The sequence below is a fragment of the Ovis canadensis genome, chromosome 3 (assembly GCF_042477335.2).
Source record: "Ovis canadensis isolate MfBH-ARS-UI-01 breed Bighorn chromosome 3, ARS-UI_OviCan_v2, whole genome shotgun sequence".
Classification (NCBI taxonomy): Eukaryota; Metazoa; Chordata; class Mammalia; order Artiodactyla; family Bovidae; genus Ovis; species Ovis canadensis.
In genome coordinates, this window is record NC_091247.1 from 149009897 (window position 1) to 149035564 (window position 25668).

A 25668-nucleotide genomic window follows, 5' to 3' on the forward strand; every position below is an offset into this window, starting at 1 on the left:
TCAGACATAGACTGGCGATTTGTTTCCTACATGATAGTATACATGTTTCAATGCCATTCTCCCAAATCATCCCACCCTCTCCCTCTCCCTCTGAGTCCAAGAGTCTGCTCTACACATCTGTGTCTCTTTTCCTGTCTCGCATACAGGGTCAACAAATATCACATCTTTCTGAGTGTTTACCAAATATCCCATAAAGAAATGTTTGGGAACGCATGTAAGAATTAAAGATTTTAAAATTTAAAAAATAAAAAACTAAGAAAAAAAAAAGAAATGGCTATTTTCCATGATTGTCTTAATTTAATCATAAATTTTATTGTATTATTTTAATGTTTTTTTGCTGTCTTCTTTTTTATTCTGATCTTTATTGAGTAATATTATTTAAGACGTACTCTGGCATTATCCATTTAATAGGTGATATGTGTCATCTGGATTATAAGCACTTTGAGGATAAATCAAAGGAAAGAGTTGTTTAATGAATCTATATTTATATGCTACTTTTAGTATATGGTAGAAACCTGATAATATTCACAGAAAGAGTAAAATAATAAATGTTTTCCAATCTTCCATAAGTATTGCTGCATTCATATCATGAATATTCACAAATGATTACTGTTTAAAAGGGACATTCAGGGAGAGTAATGAATGCTCTTTTGTTCAAAAGGTCACAATTGAAAAGTTAGAAAAAATAATATGAACCTGAGAAGAAAAACTCTTTGTGTGTCTGTGTGAGTGTGTTTTAAAATGCAGCTTAATATATTTTTAATTGAAGTATAGTTGATTTACAATGCTGTGTTTGTTCCAGGTGTAAAGCACAGTGATTCAGTTATACATACATGTATATCTATTATTTTTCAGATTCTTTTCCCTTATAGGTTAATACAGAATTTTGAGTATAGTTCTCTGTACTATGAAGTAGGTCCTTGCTGGTAAAAGCATTCTTCTGTGTGTGAACATGTATGTATACTCCCTGATAATGAATGCCTGGTATTCAACAGTATGTGATTTTTTAAAGGTTAGTATACTTTATACTCGGAGAAGGCGATGGCACCCCACTCCAGTACTCTCGCCTGGAAAATCCCATGGATGGAGAAGCCTGGTAGGCTGCAGTCCATGTGGTCATGAAGAGTCGGACACGACTGAGTGACTTCACTTTCACTTTTCAATTTCATGCATTGGAGAAGGAAATGGCAACCCACTCCAGTGTTCTTGCCTAGAGAATCCCAGGGACGGGGGAGCCTGGTGGGCTGCCGTCTCTGGGGTCGCACAGAGTTGGACACGACTGAAGTGACTTAGCAGCAGCAGCAGCAGCATACTTCATACTAAAGTATAAAATATGTTATATTCTTTGAAAAAATAAACGCTGAAGTCAAGAAGCAGGCAGGGAAGTGCCTAAAATAAACAGCTAGGAGAAGTACTCATGTACACCCGTGGTGGATTCATGTCAAAGTATCACAAAACCAATACAGTATTGTAAAGTAAAATAAAGTAAAAATAAAAAATAAGAAAGAAAGGTAGATCTGAAAGAGAAGATCAATAGCAAGAGAGAATGAACACAATACAATTTATGAAGATCCATTAGCAATTCACACAATTAAATATGTTTTAAGTCACATGTAAGGGTGTAGGTGTTAAGGGAAAGAGAACATCTCAGATATGGTAATAAGTCTTACTAATCAAGGCAACAAGTTCAATTAATTGCCTATTCAAATAGGATATAGCATTGCAAATCTAATAAAAGTAAATTATCCTCAAGCTATTCATTGTTTAATTTAAAATAGGCAATTTATAGTCTATATTAGATATGCAGTCTTTGAACTCATACATAAAATGCATAATATATTATCTAATGTTCTCAGAACTCAGTATATGTTTCTGAATGAAACCATATGTGACCAGCTATCCCAGAAGAATGACAGGAGTTATCTGGAATCCATGTCTTCTTAGCTTAACTCTTCCCTGGTGCATATATGATGCTGAAAATTATCAACATCCTGAGAGTTTATGAAGGAAAATGGTAGGAGAAGCTAATATTCACTGAGAAAGCACCATGTGTAACAGGACCAGACATTCCATATGCTTTATCTCATGTTTATCTTCATAATAAACCAGTAATATGGTGAAATTATCATCTTTATAATGAAGAAGCCGAGGCTTGGACAAGGGGTGAAATATGCCTGACGTCACCCAGCTAGTAAGTGGCAGAGCTGGTATTTAATGCCAGAGCTCCAGCTCTTCTCCTCTGCACTGACTTCACTCATAAAATGGTAACTGGTTGATAACTGAAGCCAAATTATTTTTAACCTGTATCTTTACAGAGATTTTAGTTAGTTTTCTGCTAAATATTTTGGAGGGTTTGTGTTGGAATGATACCATTGCCAGATTGATTAAGGAAAAAAAAAAAAAACCTCAACTGAATCATGCTTACAAAAAATAAATTTGGAGGATTCCCCTGGTGGTCCAGTGGTTAAGAATCTGCCTTCCAATGCAGCAGATGCAGGTTCAATCCCTGGTCGTGGCACTAAGATCGACCTGCTATGAAACGGCTATGCCCTCTTGCCGTAACTGGAGAGTTGTGTGCTGTAACTAGAGTCTGTGTACTGCAATGAAAGAACCCAATGCTGCCAAATAAATTAATGTATGGAAAAAAGATTTTCTGCTTTCTCATATTTTCCTACATTGAGAGTTTTTTTTTTTTTTTTTAACATTCGAAGCATAGTTTGCACTGTGGCAAGACATATAGGGTTAAAAATAGATTAGGCCATGACCATACAAAATTGAAAGCAAGTTTTTTATTAGAATATGTGTGGTAACAGGAGTTAGTTGCAGATAGTCTTTAACCTTAAAGGAGCTGAAGCATTTATGTGCCAGAAGAGTGCTTAGTGTATGGTAGATAATCAATACTTTTTATAAAATACATGGTTACCTTATGATACCAACATTGATTTATGGTCTAGGGCAGACTGGCAAATTTTAAATTCTCTCCTTAGAAATATCAAAGTATAATTTGATGAAAATATCAAAGCAATGATGTTTTGATTGTTTCATTTCCTGCTGCTTATAGATAAATCAGTCAAGGTAAAATGAATCAAGTGCATTCATATTTATCTTCCAGTGCTCAGCTTCCTGTGGTAAAGGTTTAAAATACCGTGAGGTGCTTTGCATTGACCAATTCCACAGGAAATTAGAAGAAAAATATTGCAGTCATCTACAGAAACCTCGAACACATAAAGCTTGTAGATCTGTCCGATGCCCTTCATGGAAAGCCAACAGATGGAAGGAGGTATGTAAGGTGTTTTATGGTTATATACGTATGTTTGCATTTAAAAAGAAAATCTTAATTCATTCTGCATGCTTTCAATAACCTTGAAACTTTTATGCCACTAAATGTATTTTATTCTATTACACATTTTTTTTCACACTATGCTCTGAATTGATATTATACAGTGTTAACACATTTGCTAAGTTCATAGTTCAATAACAAATTAGTCTTGATTATTTTGGAGGCTATAAACTTTACAAGAAATTCTGTTACTGAATACTAGGGAGGCTACCAATGATTATAACATTATTTACTGTGGTCTAACAGTAAAATACATATGTTGAGGTACTTAGTAACTGCCTTGTTACCACACTGAAGTCTTGGATTTGAGCTAAGGTCTATGGGGTCGCACAGAGTCGGACACGACTGAAGTGACTTAGCAGCAGCAGCAGCAGCAGCAACTTGGAAAAGGGACTCGTAAGTTCCACATGGATCGTAATTGGAGATGGTTTAAGAGTTAGGGACATGACAGAACCAGGGAGCCTGGCTGGTCTAAGGCCAGAGTGGACAGACTTGGAAAGACTCAGCAAAAACAAAGCTTATACTGAGAAGAGAACAGGGCTAAGAAGTCAGGTTATAGAAGAAGGTGATGGATACTTGCTTTGGCACACTCAGAGAGGTAAACTCCAAATCTAAACTTGGAAAGGCATATATTTGAATGTGGTTGTTCAGCAAAGACCAGCGTGGGTAATAGTAAAGAGAAGAAAAACATAAATGAGGCCAGAAATGTTAACCAGAATAATTTCCTGAGGCTTGATGTCAGTGGGGCTAAGCTTTCTCAAAGCTACCTGGCTGCTTGCTGCCGTATCTCAGGGTATGTATCCGTCTCTTAAAACAGCTAGTCCTGCCATGGGAAAAAGAAACCCATCTTCTGCTGATGGAACTTCCTTGTCTTTGTCTGATGTAGGAGCTACATTAGGAAGATAGGGGCTCAGACAGGAGCTGGTAGTGGGCTTCCCCTGGGCCCCTAAATTTTATCCTTCACTCCTTGAGATTGGAGCTTCCCAGATGGTGCTACTGGAAAAGAATCCATCTGTCAATGCAGGAGACTCAAGAGACATGGGTTCAATCCCTGAGTTGGGAAGATTGCCCTGAAGGAGGGCATGGCAACCCACTCCAGTATTCTTACCTGGAAAATCCAAGGATAGAGGAGTCTGGTGGGCTACAGTCCACGGGGTTGCAAAGAATCAGACACGACTGAAGTGACTGAACATGCACACACAGTAAATGAAATTATTTTTCATGATTTAGCAGAGACCGTAATTTTAAAGATTTCACATTAATCTGTTCTATTTAGTGAATGCCACTACTACCCATTAAGTTGTTCAAGAAAGAAACACTGGGTCTATCCTGTTTCCCTTGACCCCACAGTTAGTTATTCCCTGCTGCTGCTGCTGCTAAGTTGCTTCAGTCGTGTCTGACCCTGTGCGACCCCATAGATGGCAGCCCACCAGGCTCCCCCGTCCCTGGGATTCTCCAGACAAGAAGACTGGAGTGGGTTGCCATTTCCTTCTCCAATACATGAAAGTGAAAAGTGAAAGTGAAGTCGCTCAGTCGTGTCCGACTCTTAGCGACCCCATGGACTGCAGCCTACCAGGCTCCTCCGTCCATGGGATTTTCTAGCCCTAGCTTCTCTCAGTTCTTCCATCAGAGTCACTCTTGAGTCTCCATGGCAATCACCCCAGTCTAGTTCATCATCATCTGTTTCCAGGTGACCTCATAACATATATTTTTGCCATTATTTACTTACATATGGTATGAGCTCTGGAAGAAGTCTTAATTCTTCTATGACTTAGTTTAAAGTCTTGGTGAGTGCATGCTCAGTTGTGTCCAACTCCTTGCAACCCCATGGACTGTAGCCTGCTACGCTCCTCTGCCCATGGGTGTTTTCAGGCAAAAATACTGGCCTGGGCTGCCATTTCCTCCTCCTGGGGATCTTCCCAATCCAGGGATTGAGCCTGTGTCTCCTGTGTTTCCTGCATTGGCAGGCAGATTCTTTACCACTTATCTAACCATGCCTATTTCTTCAGCATTATCACAGGCCTCGAAATCTTAGATACAATGGATATCTTGTTCACTAAGTGCCCAGCTTAGTACGGCGCTACATACTTCTTACTTTGAATTCTATAATTCAGTTGCAAAAAAAAAAAAAATAAAAAGAACCTGCCATCTGTTAATTTATACATTTGTCATGTTGTGGTTTTGCTTAAAGTAGGGGTAGGCTTTATTTTTTCTGGACCAAGATGTGGCAGGTAATGACAAAGCAGCTTTCCACTGGAGAGGTAAACATTCCAAAGGCCCTGCGCCCAGCGCATGGCAGAAACCTTTCAATTCTGACATCAGGTGGGAGATGCTGGGGGATGGGAGTGGGAGAGACTCCCCTTTTGGCCACCAGTAGCCCTGGTGATCCCCAGGACCCTTTCACTGCCTTGCAGCGGCTGTGGTTGCTATTCATGAGGGACTCTTCCTGACCCTTGACCTCCAGTCCCACAATAGTAAATCAATCACTGGTGCTAACAACTCGGCGTTGGCTTGCCACCAAGTCTGAAATTATATAAGATTCACTAAAGGAACATATTCCAGGGGTTTGTAAGATACAGATATGAATATGTAAAGACTATAAAAAACACAGATGCTTTTGTACAGTCAACCTTCTTCTCTTTGAATTGGTTTTCCTTGTCATAGAAATTAGCTTCATACACCCACACAGAACCCAAAACTCTGCCAGAAACAAATGACCACTTGTGAAGTCGTTGGTTTTTGATTTATTCTATAAAAAGTACCCACGTGGAGTTAACGATCGCAGGCTGTCGCTGCACTATATATAATAATATATTTAACAGAAGCATAATTTCAGAGGTAGTTAAGAGATAATCACTGGTTGCTACTTTGTTCTGGCTGCACAAATTGTAACATTGCTTTAATAGCACTCACTAGAAAATAATTTCATTTTATTACTATTTTACATTCTACGTCTAATGGAAAGATTTGTTTGGCAAATTGTGACCACAGAGGTGCTCAATGAGTTTTGAAGTTAACACTTCCGAGTTGGTATCTGATATCATTTTTTTTAATGAAAGGATTTAGTACTGCATTTTAATGACTGCAACCAAACAGGAACAAACATAACTACATAGAGTTCTTTGTCTCCTGGGTCCAGATGTATGCCATTAGATGTAACAGAAATACTAGAATCATTTAAAAAGAAAAAAAAAAAAGAGCTCATCCTTTTCTTTCTGGAACCAGACATTTTTTATTTATGTTTTCACCTAATTTTATCCATTTGAGACTACCAGCTTTACTTATAAATTCAAGTTTTTAAGGCTAGGCTGGTGTTAGATTCCTCATGTCTCATGCTTAGTTCAGTGCCATCCAAACGTAGTTTACATGCTCAGAAAAGAGTTGTTCAGAATTATCCCCTCCCCTTGATCAAGGGAAACCTGCTGGACAGCTTAGAAAGGACCTAATCTCAGGCCTTGCTATTGAATCAAAAGGCTGTGACTACAGTCACTTACTTGGTTCCCCTTCTTAGAGACCCATCATTTTCTTTCTAGTATTTTAAGATCAGAGCTAGAACCAAAGGTGATATGAGTTCCAAAAATCTCATAGATCTATTGGTTAGTGCCCCCTTTCCCAAACCCTCTGATCTGGAAAAAACTTTTTTGGAAACTATCTGCTAAATGCTGGCATGTTTAAGTGATTTGGTATTTCTGTAATTCCATATTTTATATATTTCCAACATACACACCCAAGCATATATGTATATAGTCATACTTGAAAAATTCCCACTGTATACATATATATCTTTTATAATCTACAAAGATAGTGAACCTTAAGCTCCCATGGGCCCCTTATCTTTATACCCAGGTTGAGTGTTTCTTCCGGGAAGACAGCTTGGAGCCCAAGTTGAAGGAGGATGTCTCTTTGCTCTGGGAATGGGTGAATATGCTTCTCAATGTTTTCTAGCTAGTGCCAGCAATTCTGTTTTTGCATTTGTATGCTGCCTGTGAAATCTCTTCCTTTATCATCTTTCTTGATACTTAAGACAGTCTGTCTTTGAGTGGGCTGAGATGACTAATACTCTTTGGTTTGAGGCGTGCGTGGAGAAATTTTTCAAGGCAGGGATAATTGTATCTCTGTAAGAAAAGTGAAAAAATGGGACTAGGAAGGAAGCAGCAAGGGTCAGTGACCTCCTAACACTGTGTGAGAGACTTCTGTATTCCTCACAGTTGTAGGGATTATTCATTATGTATATGAGGAAACAAGGCTTAAATGGTTTAAGTAGCTTGTGCAGGTCACTGGCAGGAAGTGATGGGCAGAGGGGTGAGCATTTGAATACTGGTCTGAGTTTTCCCTACTGTAATTGCTGCCATAATTATTTTTATCATTTTACATTAGTTTGCCTTTATATTTTCTTAGCAACATCTTTTGCCCCTCTTATAAAGTACCTAAAGTCAACAATTGCAGAATGTCACTGGGCTACACATAATGCATTCAAGAGAAATGTAATTTCTATGTTGTGTTGAGTTCATTACAGGCTTATTTATATATAAAAAAGTCTGTTGCATCAATTTAAGGTATACATGGATGTCACACATCATAGGTAAATAATTGAAGGTTCTATTGATCATGTATTAAATCACTAGCAACATATTAGATTACAGTAATAGATGAAGTGTTCATATCTTTGCAGTAATAAATCTGCTCAGATTTTTGGAATAGTACCTATTCTGAGACCCACACTAAAAGAAAAGTCTTGGCAAATTACCAAATCCCCAGAGAAGCACAATTGAATTGTAACTATTCTGTATAGGTTTCATTGTATTCTGTTGCAAGCAGGAAAAGCCCTGATTATTAGTGGCTTGAACTCAAAGACATTTATTCTTTACATAATAAAATCAGAAAGTCACTAGATTTAAGTTAAATTCAAGAGTTCTACAATGGCAAAGGTGCTGGATTGTCATTTCTGTAGTTCTGTTGATCAACTGCTAAAGGTCGTAAAATAGCTGCCACAGTTCCAGGCCTCACATCTTTATACTTTCTCACATGGAAGTCAGTATCTATTTGTTCTATGTCGGTAGGGAGGACAGATTCTAAACAGTGGGTAAAAGATTAAGGAAGAATATTTCAGGTCAGTATAGGAGAGAATTTGCTAACTTCAGAGTCAGCCAAACCAAAACCAGAATGCTTTTAGGATATAGTGAATGTATGAAGCTATGGAAGTCTGGATGGATTTGATGTTCATTCATTCACTACTGCTGTGAAATAGATTTTAGTATTGAAGAGAAATTAGAATTAGATATTTCTAGAGTCTTTTTTAACTCAAAATCCTCTACTGCTGCTCCAGTACTGATTCACTTGAAATAAAATATAGTTACAAATAACTGACTATAATAAAATCAAAATCTTATTCCATTAAAAAGAAATTATAAATAATGCATCAGGGAAGGAGCTTACTATTACATTTTAAATGATTGTTTATTAGATGACAGAGTGAATTAGCATTAATGAACGCATTTTGGCAAAGCATGTTTAACATTTCTTCATCTCTGTTCTGTAGTAGCTAACGTGGCTATTGTACCTGTGGATTGGCTAAAATTTATCTTCTACACTTCCACTGTCCAGGCTTGTGTTGGATGGACAGTTGTAGTGTATTTATGCATGAAGTAGGAAATTTGGCAGACTTTTCCTATCTGAATTAAATTATACAGTGGTGGTGAGTTAGTGCCTTAAATCAATTATTTGTGCCATACATGTAATAATGGCCTCAAATTGCCTTCATATGAGTTACTTGGATTTTTAAATAAAGACTACATTTAACATGCTTATAAATGTGTGGCTCTATAAAGCTGTTGAATAAGGGTGCCTATTTTGGAGTTAGGGGTATACCTTGGGAGGTCATTCTAATAGTAATACATTGCTGGACTTAAGAGTGAGTTATCATATCTTCACACCATTTACAACTGGAAGAGGAGCTGATGGGAAAAGGCCATAAATTCTCCTTTGGAAATGTTGGATTTGAGGTGCCTTTGACAAATCTACGTAGAAAACATATGAAAATCTTGTCAATATATAAAAAGGTGTAAAAAGTAGAGTTATTTGTTCAGCTGTGTCCAACTCTTTGCATTCCCATGGACTGTAGCCCTCCAGGCTCCTCTGTCAGTTGAATTCTCCAGGCAAGAATTATGGAGTGGTTTGCTATTCCAACTGGAGGAACAGATTTAGAAATTATTGGTATATAGAAAAAATTGCTCAGAGAGACTTCAGAAGGTATAAAGAGAAGCAAGTTATAAATCCTGGGAAACACTAACATTTAAAGGCTAAACAAAGAAAATAGAGTCAATTAAGGACTCCAAGAGAAAAGTACCTGGAACCAGAGAGGATTGAAGCCAGAATGGCTCAACAGAACATGATTAGTGGTGCTTAACGTGTCAATGAGGTTAACTAAGAAAAGACATGAAAAGTTTTTGTTGGACTTGGCAGTCAGGGTTATTGATGACACTAAGCTAAGAAATATTTCATTTAAGCAATGGATTCTCTTCTCTGTTCAAATCTGAAATATATCAGTTTACTCTTTTATACTCTTCTCTCTTAAAAAAAGAAAAGAAAAGCAAGCAGTAGTCCAATAGTCCAGTTTTTTCATTTTTTTGTTTGTTTGTTGGTTTGTTTCCTTTGAGGATGAGCTCCACAATAGTAGTTACTCGTGGCCTCAGTGGAGTCTTCTAAACCTGTGCTATGGTCAGTCAGGATCAATCAGCAACTTGGATTCCTGAATAACAGAATATTATATTTGTCTGACAAAAGTTTTTTATTAAGCTGTCTTTTGTGAATTTCTTTTTCAGGAATATTTTTTTTTCAGGTTTAGAGGTAGAAAGTTTTCTAAGTATAGTTTGTATTTCTGTAATTATTGCTGGAAAATGTTTGCAGGAGTCTTATTTTATAGGCTAAACATTTTCACCAGAGGTTCAAATAAGCAAAACCACATCCCAACATCTTTGCCTGCTTGATATTGTACCCTGGACAAAATACACAAAATAATATGTGATTATTATCTGCATACAAAGGAGCCATGTCTTTTTTTTTTTTTTTAAACATTCAACAAGTTGGCAAAATTCAACTGCAAAAGCATTAATTGAGGGTTAGTATAAGTAACTTACAGGCTTCCCAGGTGGTGCCAGTGGTAAAGAACCAGCCTGCCAATGCAGGAGACATAAGAAACACGAGTTCGATCCCTGGGTCGGGAAGTTCCCCTGGAGGAGGGCCTGGAGAATCCCAGGGACAGATGAGTCTGGTGGGCTCTTGTCCATGGGATCGTGAAGACTCAGACACAACTAAAGTGACTTAGCATGCATGTATAAGTAAGCTACGTAGATATGCAGAGTATTCTTTGTAAGTTAAAAAATAATATAAAAATTCTCTTTTGAGTCCGTGGTGGCCATTTACAGACACAACACAAAAAACTGAATTTAAAGGGGCCTCTAGAGTAAAACTGCTATAAGAATCTATTAGAGAAATTTGAATCTATCAAGTGAACTAAGTTTTTTAGCATTTGGGGCTTTAAAAGTTTTTTTTAAGTTCATCATGAAACTATATTCTGCAGATAAATATTTACTGTTAGGAAAGAGAGATCAGTGACTCTGGGAATCTTGTATAAATAAAGACCTTAATGAAAAACCTGAATTTTTATCCTTATACTATCACAGTTGGGAACAATGATAAGGCCCCACATAACACTCAATATGACCTCCAATCCCTTCTGGAATAACAAAGAGTATAAAAACCAAGCTCACAAATTAAATAAATACCCTTAGACATTGTCCATACTTTATTACTGTTGGCATCACAGCTCTTGGTTGTGGTCAGGCTCTGTTGTTTTACGGCTTGGCCTTGTGGAGCTGAAAAAGCCCTGAGAGGCTGCCAAGTCCTTCTCCGTTCCCTGGAGGCAGCACGAGGAGAGTTTGGAAAGGAGTGAGCTTAAATCTGCCTCACCAGTGACTCCAGTCAGCAGCTCAGGCAAAAGACTTAACATCTTTGAGTCTCAGGACCTCAGTCTTGGTACTACCTTTGAAGATCTACTGTCAGGAATAAATGTGTGGAACGAGTTCTATGAAATTTTACAAACAACGCAAAATCTTTTTGCAGATAAGGCAAATGAGACCTGGAGAGGTTAAGGCAAGGTTGCCTAGGTAAACTGTAGGTTGACTCAGTTTCCTCAAACACCTCTCTATTGAAATATAATCATGAGTCAACAAATATTAGGACACCCATGCTACAGTACCTACTGTAGGTATAAAGATGAATAGAACCCAAACTTGGAAATTATTGTTGCTTTGAAGGAAATTATACATACAGTGTAAGGATTTAAATAATTTTCAAAAGCAATGTAATAGTAGAATAGTTTGATTGAATGTTGTGGCAAATTTTGTAGATATTAAGCATGTTTAAGTCAGAAGAGAATTACCAATTCGGATGGAATATCAGGTCATAGTTTCTAGATGACTTGAATAAATATTGCAAAATAAAGAACATCTATTTGTGTATTTGAATAGCTGCTCCAGACCAGACAATGTTAAAAATACTTCCTGCATGTATTTTCTTATTGGTGATATAATATCAGGCTATGTTAAAAGAAACAAGAAAATAGGTCATGACTCTATTTTGTGATTTTTACATAATTTTATATTTGTTAGTTGATTATGGAGAAGGCAATGGCACCCACTCCAGTACTCTTGCCTGGAAAATCCCATGGACGGAGGAGCATGGTAGGCTGCAGTCCATGCGATCGCTAAGAGTCAGGCACGACTGAGCAACTGCACTTTCACTTTTCACTTTCATGAACTGGAGAAGGAAATGGCAACCCACTCCAGTGTTCTTGCCTGGAAAATCCCAGGGACGGGGAGCCTGGTGGGCTGCCGTCTATGGGGTCGCACAAAGTCGGACACGACTGAAGCGACTTAGCAGCAGCAGCAGCAGCAGCAGCAGCAGCAGCAGCAGCAGCAGCAGCAGCAGCAGCAGCAGCAGCAGCAGCAGCAGCAGTAGCAGCAGTTGATTATTCAAATCGTTTGGGCTTCTTCACAGTGCTCTGTGACCTGCGGCTCCGGAGTTCAGCAGAGGGATGTGTACTGCAGACTCAGAGGAGTTGGTCCGGTGGCGGAAGAAAAGTGTGATCCATCCACGCGGCCTTATTTTCAGAGAGAGTGTTGGCATCGGGACTGCATACAGTACCACTGGGCGGCAGGAGAGTGGTTGGATGTGAGTATTGTCAAGTAAACTTTCACACAGCCGTTCAGTGAGAGAGTGTTCTTCATTTCATCATTGTGTTTCTAGTGCTCAGTATCGTGTAAGAAAAGAGAGACATATCGGCAAGTGAAGTGCATGGATGCACAAAACATTCAAGTGAGTGAGAGTTTCTGTGACCTCGCGACCAGACCTCTCGCGGTGAAAAAGTGCAGAAACTCTCCCTGCAAGTATATCGTGGTAACAGGAGACTCATCCCAGGTAAGGCAAAGAAAGGAAGTTGAGGATTTTCACTCTTAGAAAGTAAAATTGAGTCTCAAATCTGATACAGTTGAAACTGGGTCTGAATTTGAACATGGGAGCAGGTAATAGTGTGTATATTAACCTAAGGAATAAAAGCACTGGGAGATTAGATGGTGCAAATACAGGAATAGTGACATGCATGTTAAATTCTGGTGCATTTCTGAAGTGTCAAGCGGTGATAACTGTGAAACCAACTACCAGGAACAGTTTGGCATCTGGACCTGCATAGTTGGCTGCTTAAAAAATTTTTTATTTAGGTATAATTGACCCACAGCACTGTACAAGTTTAAGGTGTATATATGAAGTATATACTTTATTTATTTATTTATGGAAACTTAGATTGCTATCATATCTTGGATGTTGTAATTAATGGTGCTATGAATATTCGGGTGCATATATATTTTTGAGTTAGTGTTTTCATTTTCTTCAGAAAAATATCCAGAATTGGAATTGCTGAATCATATGGTAATTCTACTTACAATTTTTTGAGGAAACTCTATAATATTTTCCACAGTGAATGTACCAATTTATATCTCCACCAGAAGTGCATGGGGGTTACCTTTTTTCCACATCCTTGCCAACACTTGTTTTTTTAAAATCTTTTTGATTATAGCCATTCTGACAAGTATGAGGTGATATCATGGTTTTGATTTGAATATCCTTGATGATTAAAAATGCTGAACATTTTTTCATGTGTCTGTTGGCCATCTGTATGTCTTCCTTGGAAAAGTGTCTATTCAGAGTCTCTGCCCATTTTTTAGCTGGACTGTTTGCTTTTATTTATTTATTTTTATGATACTGAGTTGTGTAAGCTTATTTATTTTCTTATCAGGTACACTTTTGCAAATATATTGTCCCATTCAGTAGGGTGCCTTTTCATGTTGTTGATAGTTTCCTTAGCTATGTAAAAGATTTTTAATGTGCTGAGGACCCATTTGTTTACTTTTGCTTTTGTTACCCTTGCTTAAGGAGATGGATACAAAAAAAGAAAAAACACTGCTAAGCCTGGTGTGAAAGAATATATTACTTATGTTTTCTTCTGGTAGTTTTATGGTTTCAGGTACTATATTTAAATCTCTAGTCATTTTAAGTTTATTTCTGTATAAGTTGTAAGAAAGTTGTCCAGTTTCATTCTTTTGCATGTAGCTGTCCAGTTTCCCCAATGCCATTTTTTGATAAGACTGTCTATTCTCCGTTGTATATTCTTAGCTTTTTTGTTGTTTGATTGATCACATAAGCATAAATTTATCTGGGGGCTTTCTGTTCTGTACTGTTCTGTCTGTTTTTTTATGTCAGTATCATAGAGTTTTGATTACTATAGCTTTATAATATAGTTTGAAAGCAGAGTTTGGTACCTCCAACTTTTTTTTTTTTCCTTGATTGCTATAGCTATTCCAGGCATTTAATGATTCAATTCAAATTTTAAGGTTCTTTGTTCTACTTCTGTGAAAAATTCCACTGGTATTTTGATAGGGATTGCATTACATCTGTAGATGGCTTTGTGTAGTATGGACACTTTAACATATTAGTTCTTCCAGTCCAAATGCACATGTTATATCTTTCTGTTTATATATGTGTCTTATTCTGCTTATTTCACCAATGTTTTATAATTTGCAAAGTACAGGTCTTTCACTTTACTGGTTAAATGTAGTCCTAGATATTTTATTCTTTTAAAGGAGGCTATAAGTGGAATGGGTACTCTTTCTGCCCCCTTCTGATGCCTATGTCAGAAGTTTTCTCTATTTCCTTTATACTTTAATATAACTTTATTACACAAAAACTCTGAGTGATCAAGCCTCGTCTCTGGCCCCAGATTAAATTCTTCTCCTCTGGAGGCCAAGAATCCCGGCATCTTTGTGTGGTTCAGCAACAACCTTCATCTGGGGGGCTTGTCCGAGATTCTTAAGGACAAGATGGGAGCTAACAATTCCAGCCTCACTCCTTTGAACTGTATCCTGAAAAACTGGGATAGATTTGATCCCCATGGCTTAAAGAAGACACACCTGGTCTTCCTATGTGATACTGCATGGCCATGGTATCCATTGGAGGATGGTGTTGGTAGCCGATTGGAGGGTCTCTTAAGTATAATACTGTTTTACAACAAGACCGGTTCTGTAGAAAACAAGGGAAATGGGCAGAAGTAGCATATGTGTCAAAAAAGGCAATGACACCCCACTCCAGTACTCTTGCCTGGAAAATCACCCGACGGAGGAGCCTGGTGGGCTGCAGTCCATGGGGTTGCGGAGAGTCAGACACAACTGAGCGACTTCACTTTCACTTTTCACTTTCAAGCATTGGAGAAGGAAATGGCAAGAATCCCAGGGACGGGGGAGCCTGGTGGGCTGCCATCTATGGAGTCGCACAGAGTTGGACACGACTGAAGCTACTTAGCAGCATAAATGGAACTAAAATTGTTTTTCTCTTTATGACAGTCCATTATTAATGTATAGAGATGCAATAGATTTCTGTACATTTATTTTGTATTCCACAACTTTACTGAATTTATTTATTAGTTCTAATAGCTTTTTTGTGGCGTCTTCAGAGTTTTCTATATATAATATCTTGTCCTCTGCAAATGGTGAAAATTTTGCTTCTTCCTTTCCAATTTGAATGCCTTTTGTCTTTTTTTTCATCTGACCACTATGGTTATAACTTCTAAAACTATGTTGAATAAAAGTGATGAGTGGGGATTCTTGACTTGTTCCTGTTCTTAGAGGAAAAGTTTTCAACTTTTCATCATTAAGTGTGATGTTAGTTATGGGTTTATCATATATAATTTTTATTATTAATATATTTAGGTATGTTGCCTGTACTATTAAGATAATATGATTTTTATCTTTCATTTTCTTAATGTGGTGTATCATGAATGTTGACTAGTGGATATTGAAACAGCTTTGTATCCCTGGACTAAACTCCACTTGAATTTGGTTTGCTAATATTTTGTTGAGGATTTTTACATCTGTGTTCATCAGTGATATTGATCTGTATTTGTGTGTATGTATGTGTATGTGTGTGTGTGTGTGTGTGTGATTATTTGTCTAGTTTTTGTAAGTTTTGGTATCAAGGTAATGCTGGCCTTGTAGAATGAATTGGAAAGTGTTCCTTCATCAATTTGGGGGGATATTTTGAATAGATAGATGTTAACTTTTCTCTAAATGTTTGGTAAGATTTACCTGTGAAGCAGTCTGGTCCTGGATTGTTGTTTATTAAGAGTTGCTTTACTACTGATATAATAGCATTACTGGTAATCAGTCTGTTCATATATTTTGTTTTTTCCTGGTTCAGTTTTGGGAGACTGTACATTTCTAGAAATTTATCCATTTATCCATCCATGTCTTCTAGGTTGTCTAATTAGTTGGTATATAATTGTTTGCAGTAATCTTTTATGATACTTGTATTTCTGTGATGTCAGTTGTAAATTTTCATCCTGTGTTTTCATTTTCTTAGTATCTTTTTACATACAAATGTATTTAATTTGATGAAGTCATATTTATTTTTGTTTACTTATACTTTAGGTATCTTATCTAAGAAAATAAGGTTACAAAGCTTATATTTTCTTCTAAGAATTTTATAACTTTAGCTGTTACATTTAGGTCTGTGATCCACTTTGTATTATATTTTTGTATATGATGTAAAGTGGAATCCAACTTTATCCTTTTGCATGTGGCTATCCAGATATTTCAACACAGTTTTTGGAAAAATTATTCTTTCTGCATTGAATTATCTGTTATTGAAGAGTTATTTCTGAACTCTCAATTCAGTTACCTGACTTATGTGTCTGTCCTTATATTGGTTCCACATAATCATAATTTTATAGTAAGGTAGTTTTATAGTAAGTTTTGAAATCAGGAACTGGAGGGAACAAATTTTGCTTTTCTTTTTCAAGATTATTTGCTTATGCTGTATCCCTTACATTCCTATGTAAATTTCAGGATCAGCTTGTCACATTGTATGTACACTTCAGCATCATTGAATCATGATCAAGTTAGGAATATTGCCATCTTAATTGTGTCTTCTAATCCATGAATATGACCTTTCCATTTATTTAGGACTTATTAATTTTTTTCAAAAATGTTTTAAGTTTTATAATTTTCATTGTGCAGACCTTACACCTTGTGGTTAATTTTGTTCCTAAGAATTTTATTAATTTTTTATGCTTCTGAAAATGGAAGTGTACTCTTTTCATTTTCTGCTTATCTATTTATAATGTGCAGAAATATAATTAATTTTTGTATGTTAAAACACATTTATGGAGGCCAGTTCTTTTTTTTTTTTTGGTACAGATTACTTTTCTATATGCAGAAGTATATCATTTGCAAATTCAGGTAGTTTTACTTCTTCCTTTAAATATGGATGCTTTTTACTTCTTTTTCTTGCCTAGTTTCCCTGACTAGAAACTCCAAATCTGTTGAGTAGAAGTGGTAAAAATAGACACCTTCCTCGGAAAATTTTCTTTCAATTTTCATAATTAAATATGTTAGCTATGAATTTTTTTGTAGATTCTGTTATCATGTCCTTATATACCTAGTTTGCTTAGTGTTTATATCATAAAAATGTGTTAGATTTTGTTAAATGCTTTTTCTGCATCTACTGAGATATTTACATGGTCTTTGTATATGAGTCTCTTCCTATGATGCAGTCTACTGATTGATTTTCATATATTGAAACAATCTTACATTCCTGGGATAAGTCTCACTTTTTCTTGATGTACAATCCTTTTTATTTGCTTCTAGGATTGTTTTGTTAGTGTTTTGTTGAGCGTTTTGCATCTATATTCATAAGAGATATTGGTCTGTAGTATTTTTTCCTTGATATATTTTCATCTAGTTTTGGCATGAGGGAAATACTGGTCTCATTAAGAAGTGTTCTTTTCTGTTCTGTGTTTTGGAAGTGTTTTGGAAGGGCTGGTGCTAATTCTTCTCTAAACATTTGGGGCAATTCACCAATGAAGCCTCTAGTCCTGGATTTTTGATCATGTGAAAATTTTTGATTATTAATTCAACCTATTTACTTGTTTATGGGTCTACATGGATTTCTGTACATGTTCTCCCATCTCCCCATAGTTTGTTTACTGCTACTGTTGTTGTTTGTGACTTTTCTGAACTAGCTGTAAAGTCGGTTTTCTTTGTCACATGTGGTCATTAAAGTCTCTATGTGATTAGTTTAGTTTTAAACTTATGACTGGATAATTATTTTCTGAGTTATTTGGAACCAATAATCTCCAGTCTTTGCCAAGGGGCTCTGTGTAATGTGTGAGCACCTTCAACAGACAACTGTTCCTTGACTTTACTTCCTGCTTATGCAGAACCTTGACATCAGTCAGGAGTGAGAGTGTAGGCACTTCTCAGTTATTTCCTAAGTTTGCAACAGCCCTGGATAAACTTGTGGATGTCCATGGCTTCCTACTTGTTTATGACTCTGTTGGAGCCTTTAAAGCTCTGTGGACATTTCCAAACTTTTCCTTTTAAGCTTTTTTGGGTTGCCCATTGATTGCCTGCTTACCCACCTTCTGTGGAAGTTGCAAAGTTAAACATAGCCTTTAATTGTGTCCAAAAATGCCCCCAAGGAGAAGGCTTTTAGCACTGGGCAAGTGCCGAGTAAAGTCAAATAAAGAGAGACTTGCAAGGGAGGTCTTTCAGAAAAGCAAAGAGTTCAAATAATAATAGTTTTCTGGAAATGAGGCTTAGATAGTTCAGTTCCTCTGGTGGCTTCCAGGCTTTTGCTCCTCACTATGTTTGCATAGGTATTGATTTTCAAGGCCACGATAGGGCTGAAGAGGGCGAATGTCTTCTTCCAAGATTTAGCTTTATTTCTTTAATAAATGCTTCCAGTATTGCTGCAAGCCTTTGGTTAGTTTACAGAGCTCAGAAAAAGTTGATTTTCACAAGGGTTGCCAGTTTTCTCACTGCGTTTATAGAAGAGAACATTTTCAGACATCGTTGCTCTGCTATTTTCACTGATGTCTCTCACCCCTCAGGGTCTTCTTTGATAGATGGATTTTTCTCATCATAGTTTATATTTTCCTGTCTCTTTCTCTGGAGAAGGAAATGGCAATCCACTCCAGCACTATTGCCTGGAAAATCCCATGGACAGAGGAGCCTGGTAAACTACAGTCTATGGGGTCGCAAAGAGTCAGACACGACTGAGTGACTTCACTTTGCATGCTAGTTATTTTTTATTGTGAATTTTGATTTTTATTGTTGGCTACTGGATAGTTTTTATTTCTGTATCTGTATGTATATTTTGAACTTTGTTCCAGAATGTAGTTATTTTCTTTGTAAGCAGTTTGCACTTTTCTTATCTAGCTCTTACAGTTTTTTTTTATGTGAGACAGGTGTGTTGTGACTCTGGTCTTACATAAAAAAAAAAATCCCAAAGCATTGTTTAGGCCTCCTCTGGTGGCTCAGACGGTAAAGAATCTGCCTGCAATGCAGGAGACCTAGGTTTGATCCCTGGGTCAGGAAGATCCCCTGGAGGAGGGCATGGCAAACCACTCCAATATTCTTGCCTGGAGAATCCCATGGACAGAGGAACCTGGCGGGTTAAGTCCATGGGATCACAGAGTCAGACATGACTGAAGTGACTTAGCATGCTTGCACAGTGCATTGTTTAGTCTAGGCTTAGCTATTCCCCTCTACTCTGCCACAAGACCCTTTTGAACACGGTACCTATTGCTGCATGTATATAAGGTTTTACAGTCTGAATGAAGGGAACTGACACTGTATCTGGTCCTGTGTGAGTGCCAGATACAGTGATTCATGAGTTTTTGATCAGTCCAACCTTGGCCTCAGTTGGCCTCACATGTTTACACTAGTCTGAACTCTGCTGTCCCATTGGGGTCCCTTTTCTTTTTTCAAAACCTGGGCACTCTCTCAGTGCAGTAAGCTGGAGGAATTACAGGGTCACTTTGTTTCCATCTCCCAGGGATCACTATCCTTTATTGCCTAATATCCAGTGTCTTAAGAGCTATTGTTTTATATATTTTATCCACGGGTTTCTGTTGTTTTAGGTTAGAAGGTAACTCTATTCCTTGTTATTCCTTTCTTCAGGAGTCAGAAATCTATTTGCCCATTTTTGCTCTGGATCTTTCATTTATATCTAAATCACTTACCTATTCTAGTCAATGCTAATATACATCACATTGCGTGTATGAAGATAGATGTATGCTAAATTTATATAGAGTTACAAGTATGTTAAGACTAATAAAATGTCCTTTATTTCAGTTAATAACCATTGATGTTTCATTTTTCCAAATCTGTGCTTATCAGGAGATAACTTTTCATTCAGTTAAGCTATTCTTAAATATCAACAAGAAAAATAAACAACAAAAAAAAAGAACCCAAACGAGCAAAAAACATAGGCACTACAAATAGACAGTCAGTCTTGAATCTGGATCCTTTCCATTTACTGGGAAAGTTGCCTAATGTCTCTGAACCTTTGTTTACCCATCTGTAAATGAAGCTAATAAATAGGATTGTGTGGGGAAACCCTAAGCTGTGAACTCTTAAGTTTAAGGGCATCTTCTTCACCCCTTGTAACACTGTATTTTTCAGTGTGCAGGTAACTGTGGATTTAGTTATCGACAAAGGATTACATATTGCGTTGGGGTCCAATCTATGGAGAAACATAAACTTCATGAGCTGTGGCCTATAGACTATCGAGTATGCCCTGTGCTGCCTTCCCCTCAGGTTTACAAATGCAATTTTAGGACCTGTTTGCATATGGCCACTTGGAAAGTTGGAAAATGGAGCAAGGTCAGTATGTAATTATGAATTTAAAATCTTACGAATGAGATTTTCTAGTTGTGGGGTGCATGGGTATCTGCACATCTATCTAGATATCAGAGTTGTATCATACCCCAATTTTCTAACAATCACTATGTCAGTTATTTGCACAAATATCTAGTCTCTGTGTTTCCTATAACTTGCTTTATAACTAATCCTTGTGTCTTCCTCAGAGAGCCTGGCACAGTGGCTTGCATTTTGAGCAGATACTTAAGCAGTATTTTTTAGTTCAGTGAAAAAGTAAATAAATTTAGCATATGAGTAATACAGGTTATTTACACCCTGTTCCATTTTTAATTTAATTGACAGAAAGCAGGTAAATATTGCTATGCAAACTTAACATGTTCAGTTCAGTTCAGTCGCTCAGTCGTGTCTAACTCTTTGCCACCCCATGAATCGCAGCACGCCAGGCCTCCCTGTCTATCACCAACTCTGAGAGTTTATTCAAAATCATGTCCATTGAGTCAGTGATGCCATCCAGCCATCTCATCCTCTGTTATCCCCTTCTCCTCTTGCCCCCAATCCCTCCCAGCATCAGGGTCTTTTCCAATGAGTCAGTTCTTCGCATGAGGTAGCCAAAGTATTGGAGTTTCAGCTTCAGCATCAATCCTTCCAATGAACACCCAGGACTGATCTCCTTTAGAATGGACTGGTTGGATCTCCTAGTAGTCCAAGGGACTCTCAAAAGTCTTCTCCAATACCACAGTTCAAAAGCATCAATTCTTTGGTGCTCAGCTTTATAGTCCAACTCTCACATGACCACTGGAAAAACCTTAGCCTTGACTAGACGGACCTTTGTTGGCAAAGTAATGTCTCTGCTTTTTAATATGATATCTAGGTTGGTCATAACTTTTCTTCCAAGGAGTAAGTGTCTTTTAATTTCTTGGCTGCAATCAGCATCTGCAGTGATTTTGGAGCCCAAAAATATAAAGTCAGCCACTGTTTCCACTGTTTCCCCATCTATTTCCCATGAAGTGATGGGACCAGATGCCATGATCTTAGTATTCTGAATGTTGAGCTTTAAGCCAATTTTTTTACTCTCCTCTTTCACTTTCATCAAGAGGCTTTTTAGTTCCTCTTCACTTTCTGCCATAAGAGTGATATCATCTACATATCTGAGGTGATTGATATTTCTCCCAGCAATCTTGATTTCAGCTTGTGCTTCTTCCAGCCTAGCATTTCTTATGATGTACTCTGCATAGAAGTTAAAAGAGCAGGGTGACAATAGACAGCCTTGAAAGACTCCTTTTCCTATTTGGAACCAGTCTGTTGTTCCATGTCCAGTTCTAACTGTTGCTTCCTGACCTGCATACAGGTTTCTCAAGAGGCAGGTCAGGTGGTCTGGTATTCCCATCTCTTTCAGAATTTTCCACAGTTTCTTGTGATCCACACAGTCAAAGGCTTTGGCATAGTCAATAAAGCAGAAATAGATGTTTTTCTGGAACTCTCTTGCATTTTCCATGATCCAGCAGATGTTGGCAATTTGATCTCTGGTTCCTCTGCCTTTTCTAAATCCAGCTTGAAGATCTGGAAGTTCATGGTTCACGTATTGCTTGCTGAAGCCTGGCTCAGAGAATTTTGAGCATTACTTTACTAGCGTGTGAGATGAGTGCAATTGTGTGGTAGTTTGAGCATTTTTTGGCATTGCCTTTCTTTGGGATTGGAATGAAAACTGACCTTTTCCAGTCCTGTGGCCACTGCTGAGGTTTCCAGATTTGCTGGCATATTGAGTGTAGCACTTTCACAGCATCATCTTTCTGGATTTGAAATAGCTCAACTGGAATTCCATCACCTCCACTAGCTTTGTTCGTAGTGATGCTTTCTAAGTCTCACTTGACTTCACATTCCAGGATGTCTGGCTCTAGGTGAGTGATCATACCTTCCTGATTATCTGGGTCATGAAGATCTTTTTGTATAATTCTTCTGTTTATTCTTGTCACCTCTTATTATCTTCTGCTTCTGTTAGGTCCATATCAATTCTGTCCTTTATCGAGCCCATCTTTGCATGAAATGTTCCCTTGGTATCTCTAATTTTCTTGAAGAGATCTCTAGTCTTTCCCATTCAGTTGTTTTCCTCTATTTCTTTGCATTGATCGCTGAGGAAGGCTTTCTTATCTCTCCTTGCTATTCTTTGGAACTCTGCATTCAGATGGGTATATCTTTCCTTTTCTCCTTTGCTTTTCACTTCTCTTCTTTTCACAGCTATTTGTAAGGCCTCCTCAGACAGCCATTTTGCTTTTTTGCATTTCTTTTCCATGGGGATGATCTTGATCCCTGTCTCCTGTACAATGTCATGAACCTTCGTCCATAGTTCATCAGGCACTCTATCTATCAGATCTAGTCCCTTAAATCTATTTCTCACTTCCACTGTATAATTTAATTGATAAAAAGCAGGTAAATATTGCTATGAAAACTTAACATGTATCACTGAGTAAAAACTCAGGAGTTTGATTGACCATCATTAAATCATATTTGTCAAGTATTTACAACATACTGCTGAGATAACTGTACAAAATGAAGGGAAAAAAGTGAGTAACTGAGAAAGAATAGATTCCGTCTCTTAAGGATTTATCCCATTGTGACTCTTCAGCCTCCCGGCCATTACTGAGCATCAGTTTGTTCCAAAAGGACCTAGTCAGGGAGGAGGAGATGTGTATTTACTGGCCTTATTATCTGTCTTATAGTTCATCTTCCAATTTTACTCTATTCACAGTGCTCTGTGACTTGTGGAGTTGGGATGATGGAGAGAAGAGTGGAATGCATGGCCGATAATGGTCTGTCCAGTGATTTATGTTTAAAGCACTTAAAACCAGATGCTCAAAAGAAATGTTATGTCAGTGACTGTAAGTAAAGACTTCAAAAATCTATTTAGAAACTAAGTGCTCTAAAGAAGTTTTAATTAAAATTTGAAAAAAATATTTAGAGTAGTCGTACACTCCACAAAATGAAGGTTTCTTTTTTCAGAGTGTAACAATATTGGTATAATTAAGTTAAATTCATGTTGTGTCTGGAATATGTTCATTATTGATAAGTTGTGCTCACTTGTCCTTGAAGGTAAAACATTTATGAGCTGTAAAGAAATACAAGTGAAAAACAACATTACCAAGGATGGTGACTATTACCTTAACATTAAAGGAAGAATAACAAAGGTATTATGTAAACAGTTCTTATTTGATTTTAACACTGACCATTGACTTTGAAACAAGCTTTTCCAGATCTTTGCATTTGCCCTTTAGATCTATTGTGCTGGCATGCACTTGGAGAACCCTAAGGAATATATATCATTGGTCAAAGGTGAAGAAGACAACTTTTCTGAAGTGTATGGTTTTAGGTATGAGCTGTATTTTGCCTTCTCTGTGCATATTTATGGTTCATCAAGAGAATTAGAAGTTCCAGAGTTTGGAGTGGTAGTTGAATAGCTCGCAGCGGGACAAGTAATTTAAGAGCAGGTGAACATATTAGGACATAAGCCAGATGTTGTCCATGCCTGTTCAGTAATCAAACGTTGGGTATGAACATGTACTCACAGAAAGATTGAATAAGAAGGATGCTGTGGGTGAGCAATGGGACAACAGAGGAGGGTAGAATTTAAGACCTGTGTAGGTTTTTATAGAAATCAAGTTGATTCCGGTAACAAAAGCTAGGAGAACTACAGCTGAATTATTTTTCTGCAGACTGGTCTTGAGTTTCCCATTGATCATTTCGTACGTTAACCTTGAGTGATTTTTACTTCTTTCACATTTAACTTGTTGACACAAAAAATATTGAAGAGGTTTCTTTTTCCCTCCCACTTCCAAAGCTACTGTTTACATTATGGTCTAATAACTGTACCTAACACCAAAATATTCTAATGTTGTTATAGACTACGAAATCCATATGAATGTCCTTTTAATGGAAGCAGGAGGCATGACTGTGAATGTAAAAATGACTATCTGGCTGCTGGACACACTGTTTTTAGAAAAATAAGAATTGATCTTACTTCCATGCAAATTAAAAGTAAGTACTGAATCTCTAGTTGTAAAATGAGAAACATATATTTGCTAATGCAAGTTTAACAATATGCTATTTGGTGTATGTGGTATCTGGGGTCTAGCATTGTACAATAATTACTTAAAAATAAAAAAAATATGTTATTAACTACATTCTTCAATGCAATAATATGGACCTTGGGGATTCTTAATAAAAATGTGGTAATGATACTGTTATTACTAAAGATACTGTTGTAATAAAGATATCACCCTTCTGAGATATAACCCTCTACCCTAAAATTCCAAATTACATTAAAAATAAGGAAATCAATATTTTAAATGTAGTTGTATAAGCTTTCTGCAAAGGTTTACAGTAATAATTAACATTAGTTTCAGGTGACAGTTTGTCTAATATTTTCTTATACTTTGTCTCCTTTGATTTTTTTTAACAACCTTATACTAGATAAGGCAGTATTTCATCATATTATTGCAAGTGATAAAATTAAGATGCACTTACAGAATTAAGTGACTTGCCCCACTTCTTGGAGTTAGTAACTGGCATTGCAGAGATAAAGTCCCTCCCACCCACAATCCCAGATTATGGACCTGCTGCCTTTCTAGGAATCAATTTACAGGACAGTATAGTTTAAGTATGTTTATGAACGCTAACATATCAGACAGTTTACCCTCCTGGATATTACATAGTGACATGAAAGGCAAATAAGTTCATTTCAGAAGCAGAAACTCTAAATAAAAATTAAATCACCGAAGCCTAGCATAGTGCCTAAATCATAAAAAGAAACAAAAACGTGTTGAGACAGTGAATGCATGAATACATAATCTCTAACTTGCAGTCATATGATGGTGAACTATTATTGTCAGTGATAGTGGCTACCATTTGCTAAACACCCACCGTTACTGTAGTGGGGAAGGATTATGCTGCTTTGGATATGATCATAGACAAGCTAGACTCCTGAGTGTAAGCCGTCTTCATCCGGTTACTAGTCTGTGACCTTGGGCATCTCTCTAAGCTGAAATCCCCTCATTTCTAAAGTAA

At 37.2% G+C, this 25668-nt stretch overlaps 1 protein-coding gene across 3 annotated transcripts in view; it reads left to right on the plus strand.

The window, feature by feature from the left end:
- Positions 1-25668, plus strand: part of ADAMTS20 (ADAM metallopeptidase with thrombospondin type 1 motif 20) — a 203704-nt gene that overhangs the window by 144429 nt on the left and 33607 nt on the right. For 2 of the 3 annotated variants that reach the window (XM_069584522.1, XM_069584524.1), the window contains 8 exons: positions 3113-3280; positions 12398-12571; positions 12647-12817; positions 20413-20613; positions 23357-23486; positions 23698-23792; positions 23880-23974; positions 24506-24639. In XM_069584522.1, the coding sequence (XP_069440623.1) occupies positions 3113-3280; positions 12398-12571; positions 12647-12817; positions 20413-20613; positions 23357-23486; positions 23698-23792; positions 23880-23974; positions 24506-24639 (1168 nt within the window). The remainder of the gene's footprint in view (positions 1-3112; positions 3281-12397; positions 12572-12646; positions 12818-20412; positions 20614-23356; positions 23487-23697; positions 23793-23879; positions 23975-24505; positions 24640-25668) is intronic. The other variant, XM_069584523.1, reaches the window with a different exon arrangement.